Raw genomic sequence first — 11400 nt, 5'->3', positions numbered from 1 at the left:
AAGAAAGAAAGAAAGAAAGAAAGAAAGAAAGAAAGAAAGAAAGAAAGAAAGAAAGAAAGAAAGAAAGAAAGAGAAAGAAAGAAAGAAAGAAAGATAGAAAATCGAAATCTAAATCTGACTTAATATGCAACCACATGAACAGTTTTTAGCATAAGTATGTCAAAAGTTGTTTACCACAATCTGTGTCCAGCTGCAAGGAAGCAGACTACCCTTTAAAGTTACCAAACGACCCTAACTAAACTACAGTTCAAGACTAATAAGATCGTCAGAATTGTCTGTCATTTGCAGACTGTGTTGCCATAGATCTATTTGATTGAAGACACCTACTGTTCCACACATAAATGTCAAGTTTCATAATATTTCCAATGCTACATTTTTTTTGCTTTTTTTTTTTTTAATAAGTGGAAGAAAGCTACAAGTTATTCTGAAAAAATATTTCCAGATAACGTGGATTTTCCACGCGGCTGGCCAAAACGAAGAGAAAATAAAAGGTCAACTGCAACTTAGAAAGTCCCTTCTATATTATTTCACATCCAAATCACCAACTTTTTGCATCCCTTCCCCTCCTTACAGTTCTTTTCCGCGGTGCTCAGCAGTCGGGGCAAGGGCCACCCCAGATCACAGGGTACCATTCCAGTCCCTGCACACTCCTCGCCGTTGTCCATGCCGGTAGACGTATAAAACACTTACCTTCACGCATTTCCTAACCCAAAACCCAGAGGCTTTAACTCCACCGAGAAGCCCCAGCGTCTCCCCCCTCCCCCGGCATCCCGAGCGGCTTTTTGTACAGCGGAGCCCGGTAACTGCAATAATTACCCGTGTGGCTCCAGGGATGCAAAGTGAACAAAGGCCAAGATTTTCCTTTTTTTTTTTTTTTTTTTTCCTTTTGCAGAGCTGCTCCCTTGCCCTGGGCGGCTTTGACATTGATCTGAAGATCGCCATCTTGTGGCAAAGCAGCCCCTAAACCGCGGCCGACGTCCGTCCGTCCGTCCGCCCGCCCGCCGGGGCCCCGCGGCAGGACGGCGGGAGGGCCGGCGGACAGACAGACGGCGGCGGCGGTGGCGGCGGAGAGCAATGGTCGCTCACCTCCCGGTGTAAAAACCTCTGGAAGAGCCTCCACTGCCTTTATAGCGATGCATTTGGTACAGGCGAGCGGACAAGTCACGGACAGTTTTTATGGCCGCAATGTCACAGCAACACAGAGGATGCGATTTTATTGGGCTAGGAAATCCAAACCCCGACCACAGAAACTCCATGTTTTTACTGTCTCTTGGATTGGCTCTGAATACCAGTTAATTTTTAACCAGGAAAGGAAGCTTTCAGGCTTAACTTTCATTGCCATTCAAGCTCTCCATCCGTACCTCTATCCCTCTCTCACCGTCTGTCAGTCCATCTGCCTGTCTCCTTTTAACTGGCTTTCCCCCTTGCATACTAGACAAACAAACAAACAAAGTCCCCTCTTTTCCCCTTCATTTTTCAAGATTCCCTTTGGGTAAACGTTGTCTGGCTGGGTGGCAGTGGTCAACAAAGGCCCAAGTCAGTAAGTCCTTCACCTCAAGGTTATGGGTGATGTCCAAGCAATACAGAAGTTCAAAGCCAGTAAACAATGCAAAACCAGAATGCACTTTCTTCTCCTGATTAGGGTTAGGGTCAACATTAAAGATTCAAACACTCTTCTCAAAACACATTCCTATCTCAGCTATTGTTTGGAGTTTGGGGTTTTCTCCCCCCTGCCCCCTCCAACTTTCTCCCTCCTCCCCCCGCTGTCCACCTCAGTCCACCCCCTCCCTGCGTTGGAGATCAAGGACAATTTCAAACAGTCCATTTCCACCACACTGCCATGCGGATTTTTTCCTGAAAGACAACAGTTTTCTTAAGGCTCCTAAATTCTGGCCACATCCATCAAACGGCTTGAACCTTCCCTTTGGTGCCAGCTTATAAAATGTGTCCCAAATGCTACTGACAAACATTTCTCCTGGACACATGTTGGCGGGGAGCAAACAGCAATGGCACATCCAACCCTCGAGCATAGGACCTTGCCCCGCCGATATTGGCAGGATAAGAAGGCCTAACATGTAGCGAGCTATGAACACACTTAATTTTCCTTTTCCTGTGACCCGCTGAAACTGTGCCCAAACAAGCCCAGGTCCACTTGTTAACTCCAGAGTAGAAGATTTAACGACGAAGTTCACAAAAGAAGAGTAATTCGCCCCAAATGACCGAACAAGGTCATGAGGAATTTCGGGTCCCAGAGTTACACTGGATAAAAGAACATGCAGTAACGTAACACCAGAGTAAAAATATAAAGTTTCCTTTTTTTTTTTTTTTATTTTCCTTGTGCGCTGTTCCACTGTATACATGCAACCAAATACTTTCGCATATTAAAAGAAAACTGTATATACATATAGATGATACATACTGAAAACAGTGACGTCATATAAAGATATTGCATTTTGTGAATTGTGACAAAGAAATTACATCCATTTGGTAAAATTTATTAATCAAAAACATTCTTATCACCACTTTGTTGCACATGTAAAGAAATCCCACACCCTTTAGCCCCAAAGGAACAATTAAAAAAAAACCAAAATAAACCACCAACAAAAAAAATCAATCAGGGGAAAAAAAAAGGCATTCGAACAAAATAGGTCATGGGTTCTTTTTCTTCTTATTATTTACAAGTCTTGTAAAACACCGTTCCTGTATGAAATATACATTCAGATATTCTCAACAGCAAATTACCTCAACGATAGAACACCGTATCCTTTGTAAACTGATATAGAATTTTAAATATTTTCCTTTTTTTTCTCTTTTTTTTTTTTAATTGCATTTTTTCACGCTTTGGTTCCTGCAGGGAAATATATATATTTATAGATATTTAAAATAAGTCCAAACAACTCTCCATTCTTTGCATATGTCGACTGGGCGACAAAGTAGCGCTCGTGACATTTAAAGTAGACAACAACAAAATTACCATATTTACATTGTTTGGCTTCTGTTTAAACTCCTCACTAGTCACCTTTAAACGAACATGCAATAGAGTTATTTTAATGATCCAATGTTAGTGCATTGCACAACTCCAAGTTTCAATTAAGTGTTGTGTGGTATTTGCTAAACTGTCGTTCTCCACAGGTATTTCCTGAAGAAAGTTTGTGAGCCAGAAGCCAGAAGGTTAGTTTCCTTTATGGAGTTGTTTCTGTTAAAATGCTGAAATTCACACTTTTTTGCCGATTTATTTTTAGTATTTGTGTATGATTTGTCTCCAAAAAGATGGCAACGCATAGTCTGTTGTCATAAATAAAACAAGAGCTAATTAAATTTTTCTAATTTTATTTTTAGTGATTGTTTCTTTACGACATATGGCGAATTTATACCTGATCTTTTAAAGTAAATAATTAAGTCTTTCATTTAGGTCTTTTTTCCCTCGCCCCCATACCTTCCCACACCCCCAAAGGAAACTTTATTATAACCATCACTACATCCATATTACAGCTATTCGCGGTTGGCCCCGGGAAAGTGTAGACATGACATCCCCCCTTCCTTTAATTCTCTGTGTGTGTGTGCATGTGTGTGTGTGTCTCCGTCCTTCAATTCTTATTTCAAACCCATGAGCAATGGAACACTGCCTCTAACCCAGATATTTTTCTAAGGAAGAGCAAAAGATTATTTCACAGACTTTATATTCTGCAGTGGTCCTGGTTGGGTGAGCCCGACCTGGCAATCTCCAGACAGCTGTTCCACAGCAGCACAGGGGCGAGAAAGGGCCGAGGGTGGGCGAGTCCGGGGATAGAGGAGGACCGTCCCCGCCTGTGCCTGCCGAAAGCGGTGGCAGGGTGAGCCGCAGCGCCTGGAAAGGTAAGAGGTATGAATTTTGCACTCAGAGGTGACGTGCACGTTTAGAAATGGATCCCATGTGTGTCAAAATCAAATCGATTCCAGTTGATATGTAAATATATATATATAAAATTATCATCGCAGTTCCAGAGTAGGTTTACATGTGTGTAAAACCTTAGATTCTTCTAGTCCCGTCAGATACACACCTCCTTCCTCCACGTAACCCCGTGGCTTGACCTTGTCAAGGGCGAAATCTGAATTTAATCTCATCTTGAAAAACGCTATGAGTTTTAAAGTAGCGGATTAGCTGAGTAATATTGTAATCGGTCCCTGTTAATTTTTTTTTCTTTCATTCTTCTGTTCTGAAACCATATTTTGACTTGACGGTCGGTCAGATTGAGCATTCGGGAGAGCTGGAGGCGTTTCTCTTTGTTTATGTAGACACTGAAGAAGAATTCCCTTTCTAACTCTCTAATCTGGTATTTGGTGTAAGGGCATCTCTTTTTACGCGTACGTTGTCCACCTGTGGAGCGAAAAAATGCAGAAACATTTGAGACCCGGCGGTGGCCGGCGGCGGGGGCTGAAATGGAATGGGGGGACTCTCCGGCAAAGCACGTTAACATGCAAAAGACGCGTTTTGCCCGCTCCGAGGTCGGCGTTGGTAGGTCCGGGGCTTGGCGCCAGCCCTCTGCCTTGGCGGGTGCGTGCAGCCGGGCCCGGGACCCGCCGGCACACCCCGGCTCCTGCAGCGCCGCGGCCCCGGGCAGCGTGCAGGGCGAAACCCCCGCCGAGACGCGGGGATCCGTCCTCGCTTCCTCCGCGGGGAGGGCAGCTGGAGGAAAGAGTGGTGGCGGGGGGTTCTTGCGGATTTCACGAGCCGGAGGAAAGCCTTTGTAGGCTGCTCCGCCGGGCGCCCCCACGCACGCGGAGCTGCCCAGGGAGCAGCCATCACCTGGCTGCCTGCAGCGGGCAGCGCTGCAGCGGGCGGGGGGGCCCGCGCCCAACCCTCCCCGAGCCCGTACCCGCTTGGATCTCGCCCTCGTTCCCTGGCCTAATCCCGTCTCTACGTCCCGAGCAGAGGAAAAGCCCCTAAGCCCAAGGCTGAGGCGTCTCCTTCTCCCCCTAGCCGGCTATTTTCAAGCACGCTCTCCACCGCATCGAGGTATTCTCCTCTCGATTAGCCATTACGGTTTTAAAGTTCATTAAGCAGAATATAAAAGGTTTCAAGGTTCAGGAGCTCTTTACATTAAACGTAGTTGCTATCCCTTTAAAAACTTCCTTTTCTGGTACAGTTCATTGTCGAGGTATTTTTTCCCCCGGCCGTATACTAGCTTTGCCTTTTAAAAAGCCCACATAAAAAAATCAGACTTTGACAGATTGAATAACAATTGTAAGTAACAAACTGTTGGACAGAAGGCAACACGTAATTGCCACAGTGCCTTAGTAAAATGGCTTCCTTTAGACAAAAAGGCCAGCTTTAGGTTAATTTGCTTCTTTTAATATATTGATACAGTTCAGGCGGCTACTTTATCTGTTAAACGCTATTCTAGTGCAGTCGTTAAAACGGCGAAGGCTTTGAATTCAGCTCCTAACAAGACTTCTGGTGCAACACATGGCTTTTATAAAATCACTGGATTACATTGATATCAAAGGAGTCAGGATCTCCTTTTTTTGCCGAATTTACAGGCACAGAACTAACGTTATTATATTTTCAAGAGCTGACCACGGAACTCTTTTTTTATTATTATTTTTCTTTAAAAAGCAGAAAAAAGAAAAAAGGAGCAAAAAAAAGAAAAAAATTTTTTTAGGCATCCATTGCCCGGTGGGTATTTCACGGCCAATTTCAGCACTAAACACGTGATCTCGCCTTTTATAACAAAGTTTTGTTGGGGGAAATCTAAAGGCCCTTCATAAACCTTATATGCTTATAAAACAGCATATAAAAATTTAACAGCGGCGGTGCGCTAGGTTTCAAGCTGCCTTTCCTAAAAGCGCTCCGGCGCTGCCTTTATACGTACTGGAACTGCCGGATTTCTCCTCATTGTTGCCGGAAGATGACTCGGGGCTGCTGCTGCTCTCCGGCCGCCTCCTCCTCTCCTTCTCCGCCGCCGTCGCCGCCGCCCTGCTGCAGCCGCCCTCCGAACTTGAAGTTGCCGCCGCCGCCGCCCCGGCGGCCGCGGGCGTCTTCTCGCCACTCTTGTCTACCGGGTAGTCCGCCGAGGCCAGGTTTTCCGCCGTGCCATAAGCCGTCTCGAAAAATTGGTCGAAAGCCTGGGGCAGGACCCCGTTCCTGCCCACCGTGCTATAGAAATTGGAGGAGACGTTGGTGCTGGGGTGGTAGACGTTAGCTGTGTTTTTGCCGAACATCTCGCCCATGCTAGCAGTGTTGGTGGCAGGCAGGCAGTCTCTGTGCATGATCTCCTCTGCGGAGTAGCAGTGGGGCAGATTGTTCCTGGGGTGCCATTTACTGGAGGGATCAATGGCATATTCCCTGAAGGTAACTTCTCTCACAGGTTGGACCTGGGGTAGGTTGGAGGAGTAGGAGTATGTCATAGGGCGAGAAGACGGGGTTTGGGGCAAAAAAGAAGGGAGGCTGGAAAAATCAGGACCCGAGACGTAGTAAGTACAACTTGGCAAATACATGTTAGAGGAACAAGGAACACGCTCATCAAAATCCATCATTAGGGCTACCTCGGCTTCTCCGCATTAGCTGAGCTTAACATGATTCTCTAACGCAGCTGCCCCTTTGAAGCGGATCCGTGAAGTAAGAGATGGGGAGACGTAGGCTGACGTGGAGAGCTCTCCCGGCGGCGGCAGGGAGGTGCGGTCACGTGGCCCGACGTTGACATTGACGAGCGGCGGGCCCGGGCCCCGCTCCCTTTGTGGCCGTCGCGGGGGAAAGCAACAGCTCGTCGCCAGCGCCCAGGGGCGAGCCGAGCGCAGGTTGGCCGGGGGGGAGCCCTGGGGGACACACAGCCGCCCTGCCACTGCCCCAGACTTAGCCGCCCGGTCCCTGGCACCCTCTGGCTCTGGAGCAGAGAGGCTTATCAATTCCCCTCAGGGTTAGGTGAGACCTTTCTGTTTGTTTGTGGGCTTGCTGGGGCGTTCGGCGGCTCGCTGGCAGGCTACGAGAAGGAGGGCACCGTAGAGATGGACGCACGCTTTCTTCTGGAAAGCTGCTTCCGAGGAGGAAACGCTCCTGAAGAAAACGTCTTTTTTTTTCCTTTTTTTTTTTTTTTTTTTTTTTTTTTGGTTTGGTTTGGTTTGGGCTTTCCCTCCTCCCCCCTAAAAGAGAAAAAAGCCCTCACCCTTAAGGGTTTTTTCTGGAAACCTTACTAGGAAGAATGTGCCAGGGTCAAGTCTTTACTGATTTTCATGGTGAATAGATTACATGCTTGCATTCATGTTCACTTCCGAAGCGCTTAGTGTCTTCCTTCCCTTACTTACATATTAACCTCAAATACCCCGCGCGGCTTCAGCAAGCTTTACTGGAGGTAGTTAACAATGTCGGGTTCCCAGGACGCAGGTTTCCCTTCCTTACCCCCTCCAAATCGTCCCTTGCCTCATTCGCAACGCCAGAAAGCCAGCAAGCCCTTTAAAGTGCAGACCACGGAGCTAAAGACCGTTTGCTGATCTCTCCGCCTCAACACTGCGGCTAAATGCTTGGAAAACCAGCGGATATTTGGCTACCCCGGCTTGACAAATACTCCGAGTTTAATTGCCAGAAGCCTAGTTAAAATTACTTGACATACTGTTAACCCGTAGGAACAAACTTGCCGTACCGAGATACTTTCCTTTTAGCTTTGTGTCGTCGCTGAAGGCTGAGACCCAGGGAGACCTATTTTAAAAACCTGGTTAAACTTTTACTATTGTTGCATGAAAGGGATGATATAGAAAGCGGATTGTACGGGGCAGAGAATAAAAAGTGCTTTTCTGCCAATAAAAATGCACACCCCACCGAATGAGCAGAGCCAAAGAAAACAGAGAAATACGCCAAAGAATACAGCACCTTTTGAGGCACGGACATCCCTAAGTTCTCGGAAAAGTATTTTTTTGCTATTCTGATGCTCGATTTCAGAAAAGAAATATTTGAATTCCGGCTGGATTTCATCAAAATAGAAAAGCAGAATGGCAAAAGGCTAATTGTGAAGTCGGTACTCTGAGGAAATCAGACGTAGTTCAAGATCCGTGCCCCCGTGGACTTGGGAGGGTAGTGAAAGGGAAACGAAAATGTTAGGGAAATAATATTTGGATTTTCCCCCCTCTTCCTCTGCAGTGCTGTGGAAGTATTTATACATCCGGAGAAAGTTCTCTAGTAAATTCTGGAGATCTTCGGTATTTAAATGTCAACATCGATTTGTTTATTTATTGCTTAGCTTATCGTAACCGACCCAATAACAAATCTAATCATGTTGTGCAGAGAGAAAATATTCTCATTATGTATTTCCCCTACATTATAGTTAACTATTGCGTTTGAATTCAAGCTGTAAATTCAATATTATCAAGTAATTACTTTGTAGTGGAGTAAACTAATTTATTAGCATTAATGTTTATATGCCTTTTTCTTATTTTACAAGGGTTACCGTTCACAAATCAAATGCTCTGGACGTATCCCTGTAATGAACTCTTTATTTTGGTTTGCTGCAAGAACTTCTTATGCTTACCGCACGTCTGTGAGCTGAACTTGAAATTAATGAATTAATCTTCCAGCTTGACATATTTGCTAGAAAGTGGATGGAAAGAGATTGCATGTCGTCAAAATTGCTAGCAGAAGACTGCAATGTCGTTTAGGGATTGTAAAAAGGTTGGGGGGCTTTCCTTCTCTCTCCTTTTCTTTTCTTTTCTTTTCTTTTCTTTTCTTTTCTTTTCTTTTTTTTTTCTTTTTTTCTTTTTTTTTTTTTTTTTTAACTTGAGGTGGGGAGGGGTGTACAAGAGCTCTGGTTGGCTTTTTCCTTAACGCTGTAATTTTGCTCACATTTACTTTCCTCCTAGGTGTTTTACGGGGGGTGGTCGTGGTGGTGGTGGTGGGTGGAGTGGGCTGGGGGGTCGGAAGCCCTCTTTTGGTGTCCGAACATTGGTTATTTTCCCTGTATACCCGCACCGTTCAGTTCCGTCGATGAAAAACATCTCCCCACACCCTGCACACACGCAGACACTCCTCCCTTCGAACAAAAAGGAATGTATAAGGATTTCAGTGACTTTGAGATAACAAAGGCGCCACCATTGCCGAGCCTCGCCCCGCCTCTGTGTGATGGCAAACAAATTCTTGCACTTGTATTAGGGCTTTTAAGGCTATAATTGAACACGGCGCGTCTAGGGGAACCGAAAACAGTTCTAGACTGACCTGCGGTTTTATAGCACTTTGGCAGTCAACTTCAGCTTGTGTCAGAGCAGACATGACAGAGCTGCCCAACACTTAATCGCGGGACGCCACCTCCTCGGACTCACTGCAGCCGCCCTCTTGCATTTCAATAAATTTCAAACCTTGGGGCTAGAAATGGGGAGCAGAGCTGGCACAGGTTTGTATGGGGCTCTTTGCCGCTCCTCTCTGCAGCCGGGGCTGCGGCGCCGTGCGAGGCTCCGCCGTGCCAGAGGTCGGGGCTGCCTCTGCGAAACAAAGGGAAATTAAGGCAAGAAGGGCGAGAAGGCAACTGGAAATAGGAGTGTGTGTGCGTGGGTGTGCGTGTGTCTGGGCATATATGTGCTTGCACAGCATGCACACGTGCAGCCCCGATGCCTGCTTTTGAATCGCTCGAGCTCTCTCCCCCACCTCTCCCAACCAAGCAGCCTATTTCTTCAAGCGGGTTTGTAACGCAGGGGACCCCAAAATGCCTCCGGGTGCCGCCTGCACAACAAGGCGGAAGGGTGATGCGGAAAACCGAGGGGGGCACAGTTCGTCTGGGAGCGAGTAGACACCCAAGGCACAGGCTGTTCTCTGCTTTATTTGCTGTTAAGTGAAACAAGAGATAATGTACGCTTAAAGTCCCGGAATGTGTGGGTAATTGCAGGCAGCCTGCTGTTAAGTTGCTGTGTTCAGCACAATTATCAATGTTGATTATTTGGTCTAATGTTGAATTGCTCTTTTAATACAGTAATTGGGACTTCCGCGTTGAGGAATGGGGAAAACCGAGCCTTCCCCTCGCTAACCTCACTGAGAACAACATAAACAAAGGCAGGCATTTCGTTTGGAGAAGCAAAATGCATTCGTTACGCCTTCCCATGTATTTCGACCGGATTAGAGAGGGTAAAACCGCTCTGAATTTGGAACCTCTGCTGCAAGACGGTTTTGCAAAGGAGAAGCGTGGCCAAGAGGTGGGGAGACTGCTACCCACAGCTAAGCTAAACAAAGGGAGGAGAAAAAGTTACATCTCTTCTTTGGAGGAATATAAACAGAACTAGGACGCCTCGATAGTCTAGCTCTTACATATACAGATGGCGTGCAAAGGAAAGTGTTTAACTCACTACTGCTTCTTCAAAAGGTCAAGTTCTATTGTATCTAAATCGTCTTTTTGTACCGGGCTTTGCTTGAAAAATATTTGAAGCCAACCATTTACCTTGCCAGCAGGGTGGGTGCCTCTAATTAACAGGAGAAACGTGTGCTAGAAGGAATTTGCGTCAAGAGGAGCTAATTAAAATATTACAGGATTGCTGGCTTCAATCTCTGCTGCTTCTCTCTCATAGGGAGGGTGGCGGGTATTAGGACTCGAGCAGGAGAAAACATCTAAGGAATTAGGACAGTGTTTTGTAAAATTGAGGGTTGATTACAGTCTACAAAGGCTTATTAGAAAAACGCAGCATTAGGGAATTTGAAATGTTGCTGCCAACGAAAAGCGCACCGTCTTCCCACCTTTACCAGTGCAAATAGGGGCACAAGGCGATAATTCGTCGCAAAATTTGCCAGGAATGCAGCTTTAGAAAAGCCTGCTTATTATTTGGATTTTAAATACCTCGGGCTCAGAAATTCTCAAAAGGCGTTTCTTTTCTATTTGCCGTTTTGTCTGCTATGGAAAGAAGCTATACATACACTTCTTTTTATTTATTTATTTTTTGAAACTAAATATGTTTCCATAAGATTGAAATAGAATGAGGTGCTACAATAGCTATCTAAAAATTTTAAATAATAGATGATTTTAATTATATATATATTTGTTTATGTGTATATAACGGTGAGATGGAAGCCCCGTACTGTGACAACGGACAGCTACTTATTGTCCAAAACGTGAAACGGTGTGGTTGTGATTTTGCTAGGAAATTTGAGAATACATTTAAATAGAACGAGAAAATCTAAACAGGATTTAAGTCAATGTAATTCTGACTTTTTTTTTTTTTTAACCACATTACATTATTTTAGAGGCTTGAACACCTCAAAAGGCTGCACTCGTCTGGGCTAGAATACGTTAGATTATTTTTTAATATCACTAGCAAAATCCTTTCCTTTCCTCCGTCACCCTCTGTGCCTTTTTCAGTTGCTGAAATTAAGAAGGTGGTTGGTTTTTTCCTTTCAAGCCTCCCGTCTAGTTTGAATATCAGGATTAAACGGCTACGGACCTACAGATGTATACCCGT

The 11400-nt window shown here is 45.4% G+C and overlaps 1 protein-coding gene across 1 annotated transcript; it reads right to left on the bottom strand.

The window, feature by feature from the left end:
* Positions 1-2303: 2303 nt before the first annotated feature.
* HOXA11 (homeobox A11) lies at positions 2304-7087 on the bottom strand. Its single transcript, XM_042044286.1, has 2 exons — positions 5853-7087; positions 2304-4357 (listed from the first exon to the last, which is right to left on the bottom strand). Exons 1-2 carry the CDS (start codon positions 6514-6516, stop codon positions 4125-4127), a joined length of 897 nt encoding a protein of 298 aa, XP_041900220.1. The 5' UTR covers positions 6517-7087; the 3' UTR covers positions 2304-4124.
* Between the last annotated feature and the right edge of the window lie 4313 nt (positions 7088-11400).

The sequence above is a fragment of the Corvus kubaryi genome, unplaced genomic scaffold (assembly GCF_017639235.1).
Source record: "Corvus kubaryi isolate FWS band 111438036 unplaced genomic scaffold, C.kubaryi_AGA036_p1.0 37398, whole genome shotgun sequence".
Lineage (NCBI taxonomy): Eukaryota > Metazoa > Chordata > Aves > Passeriformes > Corvidae > Corvus > Corvus kubaryi.
This window is presented reverse-complemented; position numbering and strand designations above follow the sequence as displayed.

Excerpts from the sequence above, each read along its gene's own strand:
- HOXA11 (XM_042044286.1), bottom strand. The coding sequence starts at position 6,516 with ATGATGGATTTTGATGAGCGTGTTCCTTGTTCCTCTAACATGTATTTG. Across the intron at positions 4,358-5,852 it reads GGAGAAATCCGGCAGTTCCA|GTGGACAACGTACGCGTAAA; the intron begins GTACGTATAAAG and ends TTCGCTCCACAG.